General features: G+C 45.6%; 2 protein-coding genes across 2 annotated transcripts; one reads left to right on the plus strand and one right to left on the minus strand.

Moving 5' to 3' along the window:
• Window positions 1-1,122: 1,122 nt before the first annotated feature.
• ARFRP1 (ADP ribosylation factor related protein 1) lies at window positions 1,123-15,547 on the minus strand. Its single transcript, XM_014955332.1, has 8 exons — window positions 15,438-15,547; window positions 13,981-14,080; window positions 13,510-13,597; window positions 12,941-13,023; window positions 12,410-12,491; window positions 12,090-12,160; window positions 4,002-4,102; window positions 1,123-2,019 (listed from the first exon to the last, which is right to left on the minus strand). The coding sequence occupies exons 2-8, from the start codon at window positions 14,071-14,073 to the stop codon at window positions 1,932-1,934; spliced, it is 606 nt and encodes a 201-aa protein (XP_014810818.1). The 5' UTR covers window positions 14,074-14,080; window positions 15,438-15,547; the 3' UTR covers window positions 1,123-1,931.
• A 194-nt stretch (window positions 15,548-15,741) lies between these two features.
• On the plus strand, window positions 15,742-22,096 carry ZGPAT (zinc finger, CCCH-type with G-patch domain). Its single transcript, XM_014955088.1, has 6 exons — window positions 15,742-16,775; window positions 17,538-17,671; window positions 18,436-18,594; window positions 19,633-19,764; window positions 20,581-20,992; window positions 21,439-22,096. The coding sequence occupies exons 1-6, from the start codon at window positions 16,129-16,131 to the stop codon at window positions 21,575-21,577; spliced, it is 1,623 nt and encodes a 540-aa protein (XP_014810574.1). The 5' UTR covers window positions 15,742-16,128; the 3' UTR covers window positions 21,578-22,096.
• Window positions 22,097-22,351: the final 255 nt, after the last annotated feature.

Consider the following 22,351-nt stretch of genomic DNA (forward strand, 5'->3'; position numbering starts at 1 on the left):
CCTAGCAAATAGAGAGAGGAAGAGATCTGATTATGTGGAAAGCTTGGAAAATCCCTGCTATCCCATTAAACAGATGTTTCAAGTTACTTGACTAAAGTGTTTTGTCTTTCAGCAAGGCACACTTGTCTACCAGTCGCTGTTTTACAACTTCAGTTTAATTGTTAGCACTGACCCTGCCAACCAAAACAAGAGCCAGGACCACAAAGATACCATGAGAACACTCATGCTTTCAGAGATGGCCAAGTGAGAGAGATTTTCCCTTGTAATCAACAGCCCCTGGGTACCCAATACTTCTGTATGCTTGGAACTCTCATCCTGACATCACAAGCAGCACCTAGAGAAAGTGTCACTTCTTACAGCAGGATCTTTAAGGATCTTCAAGAGATCCTTTACATTCCTGTAACAAACCTGAGATGGGTCTAAAGTAGCCCAAGGAAATCTTTGGAGTCTGGGTTTCATTCTGCTGCGAGATGACGTTGACAGTGGCACCATTCAAATTCAGACTTGAGTACTGTGTTTTACCACCTGTTCAAAGAACAGCAAGTAATCAAAGGGGATTTGATATCTTATTGGACAGTTTGCTTTGCTTTATCCTGCCCTGGTGTTACTGAGAAGTAAGATTCCATTTTCCAGTATGTAATTATTTCCACTGATTCCACACGCTCAATGACATAGTCAGCTGCCCTCACACTTTGACCCAGATGTGAGGGAATGAATTGTTCTCTCATAAAAAAAAAAAAAAAAAGCAATGATTTACATGCAGAAAATTTAGCAGAAAGTTCTTTGAGAGATGCCAAATATAATATTTTTAAACAAATAATACTCTCTAACTTGCTCAAGCAGAGCTTGAATAACGTCCCGTTCACACAGAATGGTCACCAGTGCCAGGAGTAACTAAAACATGCAAAGAGCAACAGCCGCTGCCAAACCACTGTAAAGAGCATGTCAAAAGAGGCATTTTCAGAAATGCTGGATTTCAGCAGAATTAGCAGCTGGGTAGGCTACACGAGAAGTGAGCACTATTTGACTTTGAGAGCTGCCTTTCTGTTCTTTCTTGCATTTCATCAAACTAGAGGGCTAAGTACCACTATTTCCAAACATCAGTTCTTTCAGCAAGAGAAGTTCAAAGAAGTAGGAAGCTTTATTGCATACTGATTTCTCCCTGCCTAAAGGTTCAGCTTTCGGCCTAGAAAGATCACAGAGAGGGCCTGCATTCATTCCAGTTATAGAAGATACCAATTATTCTTACAATTAAAGAGAATGCACAACAGAGATTGGCAGTCAAAGCAGGGCAGTGCTTCGGGAGTTCACGTCCTATTAAGAATATCCATTTTAAACAGTGTACAGTTGTGCTGGCTTCCATTTCTGCATTTACCACAGGTAAAAGTTACAAATCAACATGCCGACTGAAAATTGAGTTATAATCAACACTGTCTCTTCCCATTATACAAACAGCAGCATAGCAGGGCCAGTAACACCACCTACAGTAACCACGGGGCTGGAGCAGCAGGGGATCTTCTCAGTTAGACGGGATGGCCATTCCCCAGGCTCTCCCTCCCCTTTCATATTCACCTGCACAGTTCCTTCAGGAGTTCCTTCATGTCACTGGCCTCTAGTCTGTTAGACTAACGAATCAAGGATCACAAAGTAATACAGTAGAAAATTAAGTCCTTTGCATCTGCACCAATGTGTAGATCACCACTTGGTCTGTGCTCTCAGGCCAACGATTTAATACTTAATGTAAGAGATTCCCACCCCCCACCCAGTTGGAATCCTTTGCTCAAGGTTTTTTTTAGACACAGAAAGAGAATGTTTGTCTCCAAACTTAGGAAAGAATCAGGTGTAATAGGAATCCAGTGAACCACCTTCTTTAAAGGGAACACAAAACTGTGTGGAAAAGACTGTCCGTTCCTTGGCCACCTTGGAGTTTCTTACGTGATGTCCTTCTTTCTTGGGGGCCGGTGGATATTCCTCACCACGCACTTCACCATCCATTCAATTCCCTCGTTCACTCCTTTGCTAAGGAAAGAAGATAAATATACAAGGTATTAAAAAAAACCAAACCCAAACAACCACGAACTAAACCATGGCTCATGGAGTCCCTAATTGAGCCCTTACAAGAGCAAGTGGAGGGTTTTTGCTCTTGAAGGGCTGCACCACAGTTATTTACTGCTGTTCATGTGTGAGTTTCTCACACGCAAACAACAGGGAACTGAGTTCTTTGAACTCGGTGAGTAAACTCCATCCTTTACTTTTCTGCTGTCTGTAAAAGGTCTACATCCAATTTAGTTAGTCATCAACTCTGTGGAAACTTTGGGATGAACAAGTATCAAACCACCTGATAGTCAGCTGCTTTGAGGTTACTTTGCTACGAAGCCTCAGGCTGTTTGTATCAGATCTTCCAATCCTGGCTCAAACCTTCTGTAACCAGCAAGCAAGTCACCAGCTCCTTGGTGTGCACAGATTCCCAACCAGCACTTCCACAATTTTTTTGATTTTTTTAGTGCAAACTCAAACTAAATTTCAAAAGGAAATTCCACACAGATCAAAACTAGAAGCGTTTGCACAAAACCCACAAGAACTGAAAAGGTTGCATTTCATAAGATTATTATCTAATGCCTCTCTTCCAGTCACTGCTTAACCATTGTTCTTGTGGTCACTCATCTGCTTAATGGCATTTGATTCTTAGGAATGCAGACAACAGAGATTCTTCTCGTGGTTTAAGGAGCTTTTCTCACCCTTTGCAGTAGCTTGTGTAATGATACAGCTTTCTTGCTAGATTAAAACCAAGAAGAAATCTCAAAGCTCTGGATTCAGTACAGGCAGTAATTAAGACGGGAGTATCTCTAGCCATCTGGAACAGTATTTTTGACTTAGGCCAAATAGCACTTTTCACTCAAAGAACTGAAAGTGTAACCAAAGTATTGCAAGACCCAATGTGCAATAACAATGCCTAAGACATCAAGAATGTAGTGGGTTGATCAAGGTCATGGCATGCAGCTGCGTAAGCCTGAAAAAGCATCAGTCTCCCCAGTTTTCATATGTTTTAGTCATTTTGTCTTAAACCACAGGCGTCCTCACTTAAAGATCACTTATGGAGATTGCTATATTAGGTACATAACAAAGCTTATCTGCACACTAAAAAATAAGAAAGCAAGAGCATAGTTATGTCGCAAACAATGGAATGCCACTCATTTCTCTGGCAGCTTCAGCAACAGCTCTATTTTCAACTGACTTCTTGCATGAAGGAGCTGCAGCCAACCAACGCCTGCAAAGACTGTTGTGTACAGAGAAGGGGTAATAAAGGACAAGAATCAACAGCTCCATGTGCCTCCGAGGCCCGCTGCTCTCACCAGTGGTACACTTCCATTGGGTGTCACAGGCAGGATTTACAGATGAAGCTACTGACCTGGTGGAAGCCCAAGGTTCACAAACAAGTACCTGTCACCGTTGAGAAGGAAGCGCAGCTCCCTTTCAGGGGTTATTAAATCACAGAATGGTTTGGGTTGGAAGGGACCTTAAAGATCATCCAGTTCCAGCCCCCCTGCCCTGGGCAGGGACACCTCCCACCAGACCAGGTTGCTCCAAGCCCCATCCAACCTGGCCTTGAACCCCTCCAGGGATGGGGCAGCCACAGCTTCTCTGGGCAACCTGGGCCAGGCTCTCACCACCCTCACACCAAAGAAGTTCTTTCTAATATCTGATCTAAATCTCCCCTCTTTCATTTTAAAACCCTTCCCCCTCATCCTATTGTTCCACTCCCTGATCAAGAGTCCCTCCCCATCTCTCCTGGAGCCCCTTTGGGGACTGGAAGGGGGTCTAAGGTCTCCCCGGAGCCTTCTCTTCTCCAGGCTGAACCCCCCCAACTCTCTCAGCCTGTCTTCAAAGGAGGGGGGCTCCAGCCCTCTGAGCACCTTCATGGTCCTCCTATAGTACAGCTCTGCCTGTGCAACACCCTGCAGGTCCTCGTTAACCACACCACCATCCACGCTCACACTTACCCAGTAAGAGCAGAGCAGGCCTGTGTCAGGCAGTCTCTCTTCCCAATTTTGTTAATGCAGTCGCTAAATGCTGTCTTGATGTCAGGTATCGACAGACACGTCTGCAAGGGAAAGCAAAGAAGAGCTTGCTCTCTGTGCTACAAGAGATGGTGACCTTCTTCCAAAATGAATCCTACCACAGCCACGGCTCTGCTTCAGTCAGGATGGCACAACACTCTCAGGTGAACTCCCTCACCCACTAACACAGCAAATTCACTTCTTTACATTCCAAATAAAAATGAGTGTGTTCTTTTTTCACCAAAGAGAATGCTACCTTCAGACAGTATACACACGCTGCCATACCTCCCTGATCCTCAAGATGTACACTTTTAAGCAAATAAACATGAAAATGAGCACAACCTGCATACCATCGGGATAATCCTTCCAACCCGCCCCAATCATCACATGCAAGTTCTGTTTACTGGAACACCCTGAGAGCAGATCTATTTACAAAAGCCTTTTGAAACACCGTCCTTGCCAGAATCCAGGTCAGTTCCCGTAGCTGACTCTGCCAATGTCATCGATTGTGTCCCTTTACATGCACACTCTCAGAAAATGGCTTGGATGTTATTTTTCCTAAGTTCTCAGCATATTCCCTGACGTTAAAGGCATGGCTGCCTTGGACTTGTTTGCGTTTTGCGTGCAGGAGAAAACGCTCCCAGCACTAAAAGCAGCACATTTTCTGATGCCTGCTATCACTTTGCTCTTAATCACCATCAGGTCTTGCACTTCTGTGAGGTTGCTAGGGGCTCGCCGGGAAGTGGTTTTAAAATACACAAATGCAGAACCCCGCCAATAACGCACCGGGTTGAGTTCCCTGACGTACATCACAGTATTGCCACAAAAACTTGATTCTTTTGAGTTACAAACACAACCAAAGCAAACCTGCCCTACTGAAGCCTAGACTTGCACCTTCCTCCCTAAACGTGGGAAGCAGGTACAAGTACAGCAGGTACAACCTGGTCTGGTGGGAGGTGTCCCTGCCCGCGGCAGGGGGGTTGGAACTCTTTAAGGTCCCTTCCAACTCTAACCATTCTATGATCTATGTAGTAAAATCACCAGCCTTTAAATTTTTTTCTCATCTCAGCGCTCGCTTCTTCCTCAGAAGCCTCAGACAAGCCATTTAAGCACTTTAGCTGGCCACCAGCCCAGCTTTCTTCCTCTCTCTGCAGACATTTTGGATCACCACTGAGGCTCAAATACGTGTTTTAGGCAAGCGTTTACTCAAACGTCAAATAAGATCCTTGTGAGTCTCACGGGATGTACACTTTGAAAGAACTGACCACTTGTAAAAACTACTACTTGCAAAAACTCAGTCTTCTACAAGTCTGGGCCTTAACTTAGCAGAAAGATGGAAATTAACGATACCACCTATCCATTTTGCGAAATACCAGTTCTGGAAAAATTAAATATAGGAAGCCACTGTAGGAATGACCACGTAACAAATAAGCAGGCTTCAGTGCTTGTAAGTAAGAAGGGTTCTTAAGAAATAACTTGAGAGGAGTTCAATGACACCCAATTCACCCAGTGCCAGTGGATCCAGACTCATGATTTTCCACTGCGAAGGGCCCAGAATCCATTAGTTGTGCAACTTTTGATGACTGTACTTTCGTACTAAGTACTAAGTTGCATTTCAAACTTGAAATTTCAATCAATGAGCTGGAAACTGTGTCCAGAAATGTCACTTACTTAGAATCACAGAATGGTTTGGGTTGGAAGGGACCTTAAAGATCATCGAGTTCCAGCCCCCTGCTCTGGGCAGGGACACCTCCCACCAGACCAGGTTGCTCCAAGCCCCCTCCAACCTGGCCTTGAACCCCTCCAGGGATGGGGCAGCCACAGCTTCTCTGGCCAACCTGGGCCAGGCTCTCACCACCCTCACAGCAAAGAATTTCTTCCCTTACCCACCAAAGCAGTAACACCACAGCAGAAGGCCACCATATTTGTCAGCACAATTTGCCTCTATTGAAGCCACGTTGGCTGTCACCAATCACTTCCTTATTTTCCATGTGCCTTAGCAGAATTTCCAGGAGGATCTGTTCCATGATCTTGCCAGGCACAGAGGTGAGACTGAACCAGCCTGTAGTTCCCTGGGTCTTCCTTTTTTTCCCCTTTCCCCCCCCATAAAATGGTGGTTTTTGTTTCCCCTTTTCCAGCTAGCAGGAACTGCACCAGATTGCCGTGACGTCTCAAATACGATGTATAGTGGCTTAGAAACTTCATCCACCAGTTCCTTCAGGACCCACAAGTGCATGTCATCAGGTCCTGTGGCCCTGTGCACCTTCAGGCTCCTTAGATGGTCTCGAACCTGGTCTTCTACACTGGGTAGTTCCTCATTCTCCCAGTCCCTGCCTTTGCGCTCTGCGACTCCCGGGTGACCAGGTCTCCCCTTTCCTTCTGGAGAGGGCTCACATTTTCCCTAGTCTTTCATCTCTGATATAACTATAGACACTTTTCTTGTTGCCCTTGACATTCCTGGCCAGATTTAGTTCTACCAAGGCTTTAACTTTCCTAACCTGATCCCTTGCTGCTCAGACAATTTCTCTGTATTCCTCCCAGGCTTCCTGTCCCTGCTTCCACCTCCTGTAGGCTTCATTTTTGAGCTTGAGTTTGTCCAGAAGCTCCTTCTTCATCCATGCAATTCATTGCACCAAAGCCCTAAAAACTTACTTCAGGAATTCTGTCAAAAGAAAAGCCTGCAATTCGTAAAGATAAGCTGCCATCCACAGGATAAATAGTTAAATAAAATTTTAAAAAATATAAATATGATACTAGCTTTAGAGGGGGTCAGACTGGACTGGGGAGTTGGAATTCATACCAGTAGGTCTGGAAGATGGGCAAGAGATTAGCACCAAAAAAAATCATTCTCTTTGAGTTTGTAAAAGATGCTATTTTAGTTTCGGTATGAGGTTCACTGCCAAATAAGAACAGCAGGTCCAACTGCCTCTTCATTTAAGCCAACACCCCAGACAAGCCAATCACCCAACAGCTGGGAAGAAGGAAGAGCTGCACATCAGTCATCTGAGCTATTTTTCAGGTCACTAGTTTTTTTCAGTAAATGAAACTTGGCAGCAGGAAGGTTAAGTAAATCCCAAGGCAGCTGAAACTGAGTGAAAGTTTAGTGAAATATGCTTTAAGCTTATCAGGGATTAATTTCATAGTATAGCAATTTCTCCTTTTCTGAATGATGATATATTTTAAAATCTTTTAAAAATAAATCTGAGAGAAAGAGTTCAAGGTAGGAAATAAAAGCGCAGAGCATGGTTACGGTGTCCTTTATTTCTACTTGCAAGATCCTGTGCAAAGCAATCAGGCAATGGACTTCCCAAAACCCACCAGCAGACCAGTACCCCTCCACGCATCCATTTCTTTCATCTTGTCCACCTTTGAGGCCTTTGAGAAGTCCAGTTCTCCCAGTGCATCTCACAACTGCTGTAGCCAATTTCCACCCCCCAGTTGAACCCATTACAATCACTTCCCTTTCTCCCCCTCTGGTATAACCATGGCCTGCCCTAACTTCCACAAAGCCATCCAGCCACTGCTCTCTGCAGAAATCTGCATCAGAAAGAGTTTTGCTTCCAAGGAGACTTTGAACCACTGACTACAGAAGGATGTCCCTTCATCACAACCTACACCTGTTTTGAGGAATGTCTTTTTCCCCCTTGGGATGAAGTACCTTACTGCAGCAGAGGGGACAGCACCACTGAACTGTCATTTCAGAGTAGCCTGGGTTTAGTGTCCGAGGGGAAGCCATGAGCTGGAAATCTTGTCTTACAGCAGAGGATGAGGCAGATGAGCCATCACTTCAACTACGAGAATGTGAGCTTCTCATGCTCGGCAGAAAATGTCAGCTGCGGCTTCTAAGTTCCCCTCTTATCCACCTCCCTATCTACATTACAAAATATTTGTTTACAGATGTGTTTTGTTTCTCAGCTGAAACCGCATCAACCAAGAGCAAACTAGAGAAGCTGGATTTGTGATCACATAAACACTGCACAATTACAATAATAAAATCCACAGATGACCTTTCTGGAGTGATGTTATCTACCGTACATTTCAGGGGAAACATACAACGTGACAAATCATATTTCTATCTCAACTTCCCCAAAAGAATCTTTTAAGGAAGGCTCTTCAAGGCATAGTCCAGCCAGGCCTGAGCTGCCTCTACAACCAAATTCCTTTTATGAAGGGTTCTGAACAGCATTTACCCAAATTAAAACTCAGGAATGGTACATAAACTGCAAGACTCCATTTCTGGAGTCACCTGCATAAAAACATGAGCGGCTGTTTTATGCAAAAAAGGTTGGATTGTGGAGTCTTTATCCATTTGCCAAATCCACTGCAGGAAAGACAATGCTGCTACTTGGCCTCACATCAGAATAAAACCAGACATATCAGTAATCAGAAAACAATCAGAATAAAGTACAGACTCTTCAGCCATCTCAAGAGAAATCGATTGGCAGAATGGAACTAAAATAGAAAAAACAGAAAGCTGGATTCCCTAAATGAAACTACTTAATAAAAAGTTTAGCCAACCTGACCTATGTTCTGTGCTTTCTTTTTTTTTTTTTTTACAAACTAATTTAAAATTAAAACTTAAGCTTGTTTAAATTAAACCAAGCTTGTTTAAATTAAGCCTAATTTTACAGGGACTCTGTGGTATTTCTTAAGTTGAAAACTAGAATGGCCATCATACAGAGTCTTCAAATATATGCTGCTACTCACCATGACTCCTCTCGTTTTCCGAAGACACGAGGAGGGGCTTTCCAGCATTTGGGAGATAATTCCAAATTTTATCTTGAGATTGGGAAGGCAAAATTTTCTCCCAAACACATCACACAACACCCGATTATTTACACATGCTATGTTTTCAGCTCAGTTTTCCCAGTATTTTTAATAGTGCTGCAAAATGAGCCATTCTGCCCTCAAGTTTTAACAGCTCATTGCACAACTCACAAACACCATAGCTTTATAAACCTTTAAACAGCTGCATTCATAGCAAAACGACAAATATAAATTCTTATTTTGCAGCTTTTTCTGCAGTAAACTGCAGGTAAGCAAAACTGCCTAATACTTCCAAAAGTGACATTCTGACCTGAAAGGGAGTCCACATGAATTGTTATATATTAGACATTTAACTTCCCTACAAAGCAATAATTCCTTGACAAACCAGCACAAACTCCCTGGCACAGCACACAGGTGACCCAGTCTTTCAAGTACAAAATGATCCAGTTTTGAAAACCCTGGCAAACAAAGAGCAGTCTCCTGCTACAAAAAAATCACATCCAGTATTGTCACCATATTAAAATTGGTATTTTGCAGTCTCTGACTGTATTTCATCTCCTGATACAGCCAAGCACAGCTCGTGCTTGGCAGCGCTGAGTGAATGCAATTCACCCCAGGGTAGTGGTGCCTATTAACTGTGGAATTCTTTTCTACAAGGAATTTAGCATCAGGGCCAAAAAATTCTTACATTTTACGTAATTTCAGGCGTTGAGTCAGAACTTTCATTAGCTTATTGTGAGGAATGTAAATGTTAAAAGAAAAAAGAAACAACTGTCAGACATACTACTTGTGATACACTTCAGCACAAGTTTTCTGCTGCCCTTTAAAGATGTAATCAGTATGAATTACCTTTCAACTGCAAATACCAACAAGATTAAGACACCACTTATCCTACCATATCATGAGCCACGTTAACGACAGAGGGATACCAGTGAGAATTCCCCACTACAATTACGTGTCTGGGGATCCAGAGCAGAAAAATTTCTATCAGTGATAATCCTATCACATTCCATTTTCTTCCAGACTTCATCAATTCTGCTAGATCAGGGGAAGAGAAATGGGCCTTCCAGTTCTCTAAACCTTGTGTAACAGAGCCTGAATAACTGCTGAAAAATAATCTATAGTCTCTTTAACGTTTTATTAATAGCGTTGATGTCTCTCTGTTCTATGTCCATATCCAAGATCATACTCTAGGAATAGACTTCTGAATATACAATTTAGGTATTTCTTAAAAATAGGTGTATCTCCAGCTGGTATAGTTGTGCTAATCTCATCACAGTTCTATGACTGCATAAGGCACTGAATCTGGGGGCTGCTCTTGGACCCTCCAGAAGGGGCAATGAGTCATTCCTATTTTTTTACCTTGAGACCCTGTTCCAAAAACCTCTTTCTAATCGTATAAAGAAGTCTGGTTGTTCAATCTGGCCAGGGTGCCATGAGAGCTGGCTTCTGCAGTATGTCCATAACAAAATATGCATATACAGCCATTAGGAAAACCGGAACAGCTTTCCAGGTCCCTGCCTATAGTTTAATTCTCAACAGCTAAAGGCAGGAGCACAGGCTGCTCCCTGCTGTACAGCTGCAGTGTTGCATGGAAACAGTGGACTTAATATTCTGGTTTCCACAGAGAAAAAAGAGTCAATTTTCCCAGGGCTCACAGCAAAAATCAGGAGTTCTGTCTCTTAATCTCACGCTGTCTTTAAAATGGAACTACATTTCTTATATTTCTATGACTAGATAATCTTACGATCATCCAAAAAAATCCATCATGAAGCGTAACCAAATCCTCCTTTAAAGCCAAAGTGATCTCTATGTTAATCTCAAGTATTTCTCACAAGTACACTCGCCGAGACAGGCGTAAAGTCCGGGGGAAGAAGCCGAGAAGTATCAGCATACTTTGAACCTGATCCTCATCCCAGCTGCCAGGGCTGGTCCTCCCAGTTCTACTGACAGTCTCTGGCTCCATCTAGAGATGAACCACCCGAACTGCAGCACTGGAATTCCCGGAACAGAGAGGGGAAAGGAGGAAAACATGGCAAAACGCTACCACCTTTTGGGCGCTCTCTTCCCTTTTTTCCATACCGGGCAGATGAGGACTGTCTTGGATGCATCATCACCTAAAGCGTCATATTCTAGTGTCCATGAACTTCTCAAATATAAAACAAGAGTTTTGCAGTTCTGGATATCATAGAATGGTTTGGGTTGGAAGGGACCTTAAAGATCATCCAGTTCCAGCCCCACTGCCCTGGGCAGGGACACCTCCCACCAGACCAGGTTGCTCAAAGCCCCCTCCAACCTGGCCTTGAACCCCTCCAGGGATGGGGTAGCCACAGCTTCTCTGGGCAACCTGGGCCAGGCTCTCACCACCCTCACGGCAAATATCTTCCTAATATCTAATCTAAAACTCCCCTCTTTCAGTTTAAAACCATAAAATCTCATCCTATTGTTCCACTCCCTGATCAAGAGTCCCTCCCCATCTCTCCTGGAGCCCCTTGAGGGACTGGAAGGGGCTCTAAGGTCTCCCCAGAGCCTTCTCTTCTCCAGGCTGAACCCCCCCAACTCTCTCAGCCTCCTCTCCCAGCAGACATTGGTGACCCCAGAGCTGGACGCTCCCCAGAGTGGAGCAGAGGGGTGGAATCCCCTCCCTCACCCTGCTGGGGAGGCAGCCCAGGATGCAGGGAACTTTCTGGGCTGTGAGCACACATGGCTGGCTCAGGTTGAGCTTCTCATCAATCAACACCATCTCATGCTAGAAAGATTATACTATCAAGAAAAAGCAATCCTTTCCATTCACTGATGTCATTGATGGAACGCTCTGGGACAAACAATGTTTCATTGAATAGATCTTATCTGGTTACGGGAAAAGGATGATATTGCTTCACATACATTTGCTGTGTGGTTCCCAAGTTATAGTAGGGCAACATAAACAAAGTGCACTAAACATTTTTTTGATGAATAAACAGGAAAAAACAGCATCAAATACTAAGTCACAGTACAAGACTGACCCATCATAGCCACATAGTCTGTTCTGTTTACGGAAAAGGTTCGTAACAGCTGAGATGGACAAGCTGGTATTAAGCTGATTTATGGCAGGGTTGGAGGAGAAAGGAAAAAAATAAAACTAAATTAAAAGCAATTATCTCCAGCAGCAGGAAACTGTAGTAAGATCAGTCCAGGAATGTGAAATAAATTTAACGTGAATGCAGAGCTCACCTTTTCAAGGCTAATTTGCTCATTTAAGAAGTAAATCTGCAACAATCTTACCTCTACATCCTGCTTGTTAGCCAACACCAGAATGGGAACTCCTTCCAGAGCTTCACTGGTAATCATCTTCTCTATAAAGCACAGAAACAAAACCAGAGGGTTAGCTGGGTCTGGAAGATCAAGCTGGGCAAATGCTTGATAGACTCTCTGGACCTAAGGATGAAGCAAGAAGCTCCTTCATGCATTACAGTTTAATTTGATCCAACCTTTCAGGGCACACAGCTTAACTCCAGGGCACAGGAACAGACACGATGGTAACAAGAGAACTGTGCCACAACACATGGTGAAATCACAGTACAGGTAAAACACAGTGTACTCACCAAAAGCTCTTTTAGATTCCGAGAGCCTCTCTTCATCCGTGGAGTCAATAACGTAGATCACTCCATGAGACTCAGCATAATACTGAAAGGATAACACAGATATTAGTGCATCATCTGCTAGGACCATTTGTTTCTCTTCCTGATTTATTTTTTTTTTAAGTTGGTAAAATTTTGATACACATGGTAGAGATCAAACAGTTAGAGCCAGCTGCTTCCATAGTATTTGTTTGGAGAAAAGAATGGTGGCATGCAAAAGGTGTTGCTTACTGACTACAGCAGGTGAAAAAGCTTATTCATCCCCCAAAAAATTCATCTCTACCCACACAACCCTCAGTTATAGGTTGGTGATTGCTGTCTCTAACAATAATACAAATATTAAGAATTATCTTTGGTAATCTTGCACAGATATAGTTGAATCCCCGGAAAAGCGTTGATGCTAAATACTAGGGTTACCAATAAGCCTGTACAATTACAAAGTGATCATACTGCTTCAATTCTAAAAGAGACCAAAAAAAAAAATACATCTCCAACCTTGTCCCAAAGAGACTGCAGTTCCTCCTGTCCGCCGAGATCCCAGAACATTAGCCGAGTTTTACCAACATCAATAGTACCAACTAGAGAAAAAGGAGGAAAAAACAATCCAATGAAAACTAAAGGTGTTCTCTAAAGCACAAGCACCTGCAACTCCCCTAAGAAATCTGGGGTACAACAGTCTTCTAGAGGAAGAAATCACATACAGTGGCTACTTCAAACAGAACAACCCCTTCGCACAAAGTGACCACTAATATCAGAGTTGATATCAGTGCAAATAGTATCAGAATCAGGCCAGGGAATTAATTCCAGTGAAGTTTAGCTTAACCTCAGAGCACAGCACTGAAATGGGATACTTGGGGTTTTTTTTTAAGACTTCAGTTTTTTTTCCCTCATAAGCTAAGCAAGTCTACTTTATTCTTTTATAAAAAGACATTGGGAGTTAGGAGACACAATCCCCACTTCCAGGAACTATTTTACCCTTGTTAATTCTTAAATATTTCAAAGAAGAACCAGCTGTTGTCTAATTGTGCAGGAAAGCTGAGAAAATTCCAAAGAGATTTACTTACTGTTTAAGCCTACAGTGGTTGTGATTTTGGACAAACTCATCCCTTTGTAGTTCTTGTTAAATCGAGTTTTAGTTTGTTCAAGGAAGGTCTGAAAAGGAACAAGAAAAAGTGTTTACTCTCAAATATTCTACTGGCTTGGGCAATCTTAACCCAAACCTGCCTCTTCATTTCTGCAGAATCCTGCTCCAACAACTACTGCCCTACCCAACCTTGAAACAGACCACTCTTCCTGTTCCCTATTTTAGCAAGGAAAGAAGGGATCACAGGTGATTATGGGATTACCAAAGCCTCAGCTACATCCCTGAAAGCTTATGTTAAATTTAAGTAAGAGGGAAAAGTTGCTTCTTTGGTGTGCCATCACTAAAATAACTCACAATGCAGCTGAAGAAAGATTGACCTGTCAGTTTTATCTTTCAAGGATGTTTAGAATTGCGTGTGCCCTCCACGCAATTCGTAATCAACAGCACTTACGGTTTTACCAGCATTGTCCAAACCAAGGATCAAGATGCAGTACTCATCCCTCTGGAACATGTATTTATAGAGTCCAGACAGCAGAGTATACATCCTGCTCCTGCAACAAGTACCAGGAAATCATTAACAAACGGGTTGTTTCCAAAAGTCTCACATTTCACAATGCAAGCTTCTCCTAAGACCAGATAAATAAATGATGTTATTGTTTTATCAGTAACTCTCATATTTAGGCAATCCCAGGAGAAATCACAGATCCAAGACAGATCACACAACTAGCTCAAAATTAAATTTTCAAACGCATAGAAGCAAGGGGTTATCTTCCAAAAAGCTTAACCTCTGTTTCTGCACGTAGCGCCCAGCATCCACTGCAAACTCAACCCTCGATTGAAAACTATCCTGTTTGCTTTGGGGCTTAAAGGAGAGCTAAAGAAGCACCTGAATGTGTTTTATGGTTCATGTAAGACCCACAGAAAAGGAAGTCGACTTCATACAAACACAGAGAACAGGTATTTTGAGCAATAGCATACAGGCCAGTCCCTCCCTCCCTCCTGGTCCCATAGTATGCAATCTTTAATGGTCGAACTGAGCACAGCATATCTTAAAGGCAGATAAAACCCTCTACTTATCTTAACTTAAGCCTTATCCAGCAACAATCCTATGTTACAGTGTCCACAGTACAAGTATTTTATCATCTTTATGATGCCACGAAGACAAGACAGGTATGTTTACGAGCCAAAAGCACAAGACTGAGAACCAGACAAAGCAACACCAACACTTGCAGAAGCCCACACGTTTTTTGGTGTTGGATTTGCACAAACAAGGCAGAAAAGATTTGCTCAGGCGCAGGAAGCATCGGTACCAAGCGCCAGAGCTGACTCACAAAACATTGCAACAACTCTTCTGGGTAAGAACAGGTAAAGAGAACCTCAAGGCAAAGCCTTTGAGAAGCAACCATGCGTCCTGGAGCAAGTGTGCAGATAAATAATCACTCTAAAGTCAAGCAACATTGCCAAAAGGAAATTAAAAAAGGGTTTGGAGGCTAGGAGGGGGATCTCAGGTGGGGCACAGCCAGCCTGAGGCTCCCCAGCGAGCGGGGACCCCTCACCCCGGGCCGGGCGAGCAGCGCAGCCTCACGCCGTCCCCGGGAAGGCCTGGAGGCCGTGGGCTGCGAACAACCCCCCTGGTCCGCTCCCTTTCCGGCCGACAAGCGATCCGAGGCGTGCCCAGCCACCGGCCCGCTCCCCTCATGAGACTCCCCGGCCTCCCCCCGCCGCAGCCTGACAGGGCAGAGGGGGAAAACCGACCCTCTCCGCCATTTCCCCCTCACGGCCCGCGGCCGGGTCCCGGCGGCGCCTGGTAGTCCCAACCCAAGCTCGCCCGTGCCCTGTGCTTCCCCCCACCGCAGCCCTGGCCACCCCCCGAGCGGCGGGCAGACCCCGAAGCCCACGGCCCCTCACCGGGTACCGGAGACCCCTCCCGTCACGCAGCGCCTCAACGCTGCCCGTCCGAACCGGCCCCCAGCACCATCCTTCGCGCGTTGCGCTGGGAAATGTAGTTCCGACGGCGCTGCTGGAGCTGCGCAGAGAGGGGGAGATGGACTACAACTCCCAGAATGCTTCGCGAAGGAGAGCATGCTCAGTAGAGGGGGCAGCCCGCTGCTGAAGTGGCGTAACGCCTTGGCTCGAGAAGCCGGAAGTCGGGTCAGGGGGGACCGGAAGTTGACGGGGTGTCATGGCGGCGGCACAGTAGGGGAAGGGGGAGCTGAGGGGTGAGCGGGGCGGCCGAGGAGGGGTCAGGTCGGGGTGTTGCTGCCGCTCCTCCCACCGTGGCGGAGGGGTCCCGCTGTGAGAGCCCGGGCTGTGGGGGGAGCGGTGCTGTGCGTGGGCCCGGTAGGCCCCAGCGGGCGCCGTGACGGGGGAGGGCAAGGCCCGGCCTCCCCTCGGACTCTCCCGTCGCCTTTCGCCGCCTGGTCGCAGCAGGAGCATCGCCTGGTTACTTCTGAGGGGAGAGGCGCGACTGCGGGGTAGATGGTAGCTTCTGCGGACAAGGTCTTGTTATCCAAGAAGTTGCTTGTTTTAAGTAAACTCTTTGAATGTTTTCTGAGTTGCCAGAGAGGACACAGTTAAACACACCTTTCTTTTGCTGATAATGGATGAAGAGAGCCTGGAAGCAGCCATTCAGACCTACAATGCCCAGCTGCAGCAAGTGGAGCTGGCTCTGGGGGCAGGCCTGGACCCATCGCAGCAGTCGGACTTGATTCAGTTGCAGGAGGATTTAAAGCAGCTGATAGAACTGACCGAATCCAGCCTGGTGTCTGTTAAAAAGAGCAAACTTTTGGCTACTTTAGATACAAATGCCGCTTCCTCCTCTTCCTCCCCAGTCGGTCTCCTGGAGCAGGACAGGAACCCAGAGAGTTCTGCCCAAGACGAGGAGTACGCTGCTTTTAAGGAAGCCATTGCTGAGCTTGGAACCGACGAGAAGCCTTCAGCTAATAACGAGGAGATACCATCAAAGGGCGATGAAGAAACTGATGACAAAAATGAATCCAAGTACAGCGAAGAGGAGGAAGAGTCTGACAGAGAGGAGGAGGAGGAATTAAGTGGGATGAAGGTTAAAGCCCCCTATTACAGTTCTTGGGGGACCCTGGAGTACCATAATGCCATGATTGTGGGGACAGAGGACTTAGAAGATGGCAGTGCAGGAGTCAGAGTGCTGTATCTCTACCCAACTCACAAGTCTCTGAAGCCGTGCCCGTTCTTCTTGGATGACAAATGCAGATTTAAAGAGAATTGTCGGTAAAAAAGAAAAAGGGGTGGGAGGGAGTTTATGTCCTTCCTGTAGCTAAAGGCCTTGTCCTTCAGAGGGATAAGCCTCCTCTGAAAGGACCACATTTGGCTTTTATACCCAATGAAATGTTGCTTTTTTGTTTTATGTTTTTAAAATGTGTTATGGTAAGCAGTGGCATCACTTTGGCTGTTTTCTTTAGCTAATGCAGGGATGAAATGGAAAATCCCATGGGAAAGTTGCAGAGGTTTTACATGATCAGTCGAGTGGCTAACTTGATAACCGATCAAGTATTTTAAAATAAAACCACCAAAGCTGTCTGAGGATAGAGTACTTACGTTCCAGATGCATAGAGAGGTTGTAGAGTCTCCATCTGTGGAGATATTCAGAACTGAATAGATCAGGCCTTGAGCAACCTGCTCAGTCTTTGAAGCTGGTTGTGCTTTGAGCAGGAGGTTGGACTGGAGACCTGTGTGTCTGTGTGATCCTGTTTATCCCAAAGGATCTGTGAACTTTGTTGCTGGATGTGTCACTAGCAAGAAGAGCTTAATTCTCTGGGGTGGGATGCATTCTTTGTTACGTGGCCTAAATAACACGTTTAAGATGAAAAACTAATAACTTGTCTAATTGAAATAATGCACGATAAAACTTCTGTGATTACCAGTGAAGATTCATCACCACTGACGGCTTGTTTGCATTTTCTTTAAGGAGAAAATTTTTTAAACCCTGCTCAAATGAGGTAAAGATAATTCCTCTTCTGCCTTTCCTGGCAGGTTTTCGCATGGGCAGGTGGTCTCAGTGGAAGAGCTTCAGCCATTTCAGGAGCCAAATCTGAGCACGCTGGGGGTGGGCTCAGCCTGCCTGGCCAAACACAGCGATGGAATCTGGTACACTGCAAAAATAACTGGTGAGTGAGTTGCCTATGAGCTTGCTTTGCCAGGGTTCTGGGTGGAAGGTGGAGGCCGATGCCTCCACTATTTTGGTTAACAAAGAATACAAAAACCTTAAGTATGTAGCTGCATCCCTAAAGTGAAAGTCTTGATACAGCTGAGAAAACGGTCTGAATTTTGTCAGGCTTGGGAAGGGAATAGATTAGGAAACAGGAGGGTGTTAGACAAAAAAGGAGACATAAAGAGCAGGAATGTAGAAAGGAAATGACTACGTGGTCATTAGCTGCACCGAAGGGAAGAGGCAGGTATTGCAGGAATTTGCATGCATATTAGGTCAGAATTGCAATAATCTGCTTTTGTTTAAACAAAAGGCAAGGGAGCTGGCCCTGCCCATCAGCTGCTGATACAGGCTCCCCTGTGGCCTGGGAAGAGTGAGGGTTTGTTCTCTCTTTCTTTGACTATTATAAGGTCAGCAGGGAGCAAGTCTAACTTCTCTTTAATTCTGTTTCTCAGCAGCCCAACTTTCTTCATTTTTAGAAATAAACCTTTAAGTATCAACACAGGCATTGTGGAAAGAGGTTTTCATTGCAGTAGGTGCTTCTCCCTCCCAGACAGAAATCTAAAGCACAAAAAAACCCCTCGAATTTTTTAAAACACATGTTCCTTGGGCCTTTCCTCTCTCCCATGTGGTTCCTCTGGAGGTAACTGCGTTTTAGAAAGCCCTCTGCCGTGTGTGTTGGAGACTTCCTTGGACTCTTATTCTTTGCTTTTCCTTCTGTAGACATTGACAGTGGTTACTACACTGTGAAGTTTGATTCCCTGCTGCTCAAGGAAGCTGTTGTGGAAGCAGATAGTGTCATTCCCCCGCTGCGAAGTGAAGATGGTGCCGAATCTGCTGAGTCTGATGAAGACAGTGTTGATGATTCTGGTTATGCTAAAGGCAAGAGAGTGGGGATGGTGTGAGCAAAAAGGACTTGTGATCTCGGTCTGCCTTTCTCTGGCACCTATGAAATTACTCTCCTGGAGCTTTCATTAGAAGTATCTCACCTCTGATGAAAGAGCAGCTAATCTCTTTACATGTTGCTGAAAGACAGAGAACAGTAATTAGCAATTGTGTTACAATTGCAAACTAAAATCTTTGATTTATGCAAATTGCTGGGCTAGTGAAGTTTGGAGGTTTCCATGGGAGCTTCCAACATGTGAAAGAAGAAGGTGTGATTAGAGCTGAGTTCCAAGCTCTGCGTTTGTTTCTTATGTGGTTGCCTGAGTCGAGCTAACAGGAGACTTCCTCATCTCTGGGAGCTCCATGTAGCTCCATGACACAAGAGAACAAAACCTCAGTAATTGTGAGTGATCCTTCCAGTGACCTCAGTGATGTTGCAGGAACATCCATGCCCTGTATTACTATTAAAAACTGTCATAGAGGGAGCTCAAGTGACTTCTTTGAGATTACACAGTCAGCACTGTCCCTCTGCGAGTGCCACAGTTATGTCACAGGGACAAAGTTGTGTCCTAGAGCTCTTTATGTTTAGCCTAATAGAGATTATTGGAGCCTAATAACACAAAATTAGCATTGTGGCCTAAAGGAGCCTCATACCAGAGACATGAGCTGGAGCCACAGAATAAGTGGTATGTACCACTGTGCCAGATTGTACTTTGCTGGTATATGTCAGTCCCTGTCACCATCCTAGAAGGAAGAAAAAGAAGCATAAAAACTTCTGGATGATTCTGCCTGGAACTATGAGATAGAATGTGCATTAAATCAAGTGAGATCTCTCATTAAAGCGACTCACTGTGCAGTGTTCATAAAGGTGACAGCTTAATAGGAACGAAGTAAGGCTGGAGGAGCAGCTGAATAATTCCAGTGTGGGAGAAGTACATTGTTCTGCCTCCTGAGGGGTTTTCGTGCTGTTTGGGTGCCCCAGATGAAGGTTTTGCTGTTTCTGTGTTTCACTGATTCTTCTCTTCTCTGCCACAGTGATAGACTCAGGAGTTCCAGAGAATGGGGAATGGACTCCTGCGTGCAGCTCCTCTTTTGGAGGCTGGGAAGCCCATACCCGTGGTATCGGCTCCAAACTGCTTGTTCGGATGGGATACGAGTTTGGAAAAGGTAAGGGGAGAAGGTGGTGGTGTGATGGTCTTACTGCCTCATCATCTCAGTCTCATGGTGGGTCCTAAAATTAGTTCAGAAAAAAAGGATTTTTGGATTTTTTTTCTTTGCTGAAGGGCCTGTTGGATAAGGCTCAAGCTCTGTGGTGAATCACACTTGTGTGGAAGTGATAGCAGAAAGGAAGGAATAGCCATTTAATGGAAGTGCAGGCATATGTGTGCACCAGCCCCTGTATGGAAATAGCAAAAATCAGAGGCCTTTGGAACCATGGTCAAGTTTATGATTAAAGCCGTGAGAACTATTGTATGAGATGTTCAAAGGCTTTTAGGTAGAAGGGAACTGATCTCTGAAGCTTCTGATGTCTGTGTTAAAGCATCTCCTGGCTCTAGAGGCAGACTGCAAAGCCTGCTGAACTAGCTTCTCGCTACACAAATTGTGTGGAGCCCGGGGGGCTTTAGGAGGCCAATCTGCTGCCTGCGTTTGTCTTAGTTCTCCCAGAGGAACCAAACCAGTTTTAAGAAGAGAAGCTGAGAATGTGAAGCTGAACCTAGTTCCACAGAAACCAGCCTGACGGATGGCCTGGGGCTTTTTATCACCTGTCTTCTGCTGTAGAAAGCTCCTGTTGTAGCATCTGCATCCATTGTGCTGTGGTCTTTGCTGCTCCCCTTGACTTGGGTGGTAGTTAAGGCTTTTTGTGTCTCCAAAAGCCTCTTTGCTCGTTCTAAGCTTGTGACTGTCAGTGTGAGCTTGTGGTGGGAGGTGACTCGGAGGGGGGGATGTCCTCGCCTGCAGTAATCCCTTGGTGTCTCTCCTCAGGGTTAGGGAAGAATTCGGAGGGCCGAGTGGAGCCAGTGCAGGCTGTGGTACTTCCTAAAGGGAAGTCCCTGGATCAGTGTGCTGAGGTGCTTCAGAGGAAGAAACAGGGGAAGCTGGACCCAAGCAAATCCAGGAAATGTCGAGCGAAGGGAAACAGCTCTGGACAATTCCCCGCGGGCAGCCGTAAGCGCAACGTGTTTGACTTTTTAAATGAGAAACTGCGAGGGAAGAGCACTGGGGAGAAGGCTGGAGGGATGGCAGTGCCAGAGAGGAATAGCAAAGAGATCTACCGTGCCAGCAAGAGCTCCAGGAGAGCCCTGAGCGTCCACCTCTTCCAGACGATGGAGAAGATTGAACAAACACAGAGGGATATCAGAGGGATCCAGCAGGCCCTGGAACGCAACATTGGACGGTAGGAAAATGTTTTCTTCGGGACTGCGGGATGAACTGAGAATTCTTGGTGCTTCTGGGAAGGATTGGGCTTGAAATAAGGGATGGGAGAAACAAGTGACATATATTTAGATGAAATCTAAGGGGAAGTGGAGGAGGGAGACTTCAGAGTGGACACTGGCAGATGTGCCTGGGGTCCTTTGGCTGGAATTTGGGCTGTGATGAAGAGTGGAGCTCTCTGAAGAAAGGTGCTGGCACCCTTTCCTTCTGCCTGTCTCTGCAGCTTTGCTGTTGAGCATCACAGGAGATTGTCTTCTAGCCCAGATTGTGCTGAGCATCAGGTTCTTCCTGGCTTTCAGCAGGTCGCTTGCACTAGTCCCACCGGAAAGGGCGAACCCTCCTGAGCTGGTGACGAGGTGCTGATCTCAGCGTGTGGGATGACATGGCTGTCATGCTCTCTGCTTTCAGGCACAGCGTTGCTACGGCGCAGCTGAAGGAGAAGCTGGCGAACGCGCTCCAGCAGCTGGGGCAGCTGCAGGCCCAGGAAGCCAGTCTGCAGCGGGAGCAGAAGAAAGCAGAAACACACAAGAAGATGACTGAGTTCTAGTCTCCGAGGAAGGCGTTTGACTTGCAGTGATTGCCCTTCTAGCCAACCTCGGTGCTTGTACCTCCGAGCCTGGCTGAGCCATCCTCCTCCTCCAGGCCTCAGGCTGCCCAAGCCTGAAAATTGGGCTGAAAAACAGAAGTTTCTAAAACAAGATGCTTCTGAGCTCTGCTAGGAGGGGAAGGAGCGCCCATCCGTCCAGCCCTGAAAGCCTTCAGTGAGCCTGAGCCTTCTCTAAGGACTAACTGCAAGAAATAAGATTCTCTGCTCTCTTGCACACTTTCCTCTGTTATCACTGCGGTGGCACCTCCAGAGGCTGTAGCTTCTCGGGTGATAACGGTGTTGGCTACAAACCAGGTTAGGAGGGGCTTTTGAAAGCCCCACATCCTGCCATCAGCTGTGGCTTGTGTTTGCAGCCAACTGACAAACACGAGTGGAGGGAGGCTCCCGAGCACATTCCGGCGAAGCAGAGAAAAAGCTTGTGCTGGGTGTAAAAAAACAAAGGCAGATTGCTTCAGCTGCTCTCCACCTTCTGGGTTGGTTTTTTTTTTGCTATGGGATTTATCTGAGAACTAAATTTTTTTGGGGGGAACAGTTCCTTGTAGCCCTAGTGTAACAAATAGACAGAAAACTGGCGGCTGGGAGGTGGGTACTAGTGGCCTCAAGCATCAGATTTCATCAGTTGGACTGTAAGAGTATCCCTGGGACATGCCATGCTGTAGCCCAACTGACTTGGCACGGGAAGCTGCGTGGTTCCACCAGTGCAGTGCCAAAGCT

The sequence above is a fragment of the Calidris pugnax genome, unplaced genomic scaffold (genome assembly GCF_001431845.1).
Source record: "Calidris pugnax isolate Ruff unplaced genomic scaffold, ASM143184v1 scaffold50, whole genome shotgun sequence".
In the NCBI taxonomy this organism is placed as follows: domain Eukaryota; kingdom Metazoa; phylum Chordata; class Aves; order Charadriiformes; family Scolopacidae; genus Calidris; species Calidris pugnax.

Coding starts and splice junctions, on each gene's coding strand:
- ZGPAT (XM_014955088.1), top strand. CDS start 16,129: ATGGATGAAGAGAGCCTGGAAGCAGCCATTCAGACCTACAATGCCCAG. Junction 16,776..17,537: donor AGATTTAAAGAGAATTGTCG/GTAAAAAAGAAA, acceptor CTTTCCTGGCAG/GTTTTCGCATGGGCAGGTGG. Junction 17,672..18,435: donor GTACACTGCAAAAATAACTG/GTGAGTGAGTTG, acceptor TTCCTTCTGTAG/ACATTGACAGTGGTTACTAC.
- ARFRP1 (XM_014955332.1), bottom strand. CDS start 14,073: ATGTATACTCTGCTGTCTGGACTCTATAAATACATGTTCCAGAGGGAT. Junction 13,024..13,509: donor AACCACTGTAGGCTTAAACA/GTAAGTAAATCT, acceptor CTTTTTCTCTAG/TTGGTACTATTGATGTTGGT. Junction 2,020..4,001: donor GCCTGCTCTGCTCTTACTGG/GTAAGTGTGAGC, acceptor TTCTTTCCTTAG/CAAAGGAGTGAACGAGGGAA.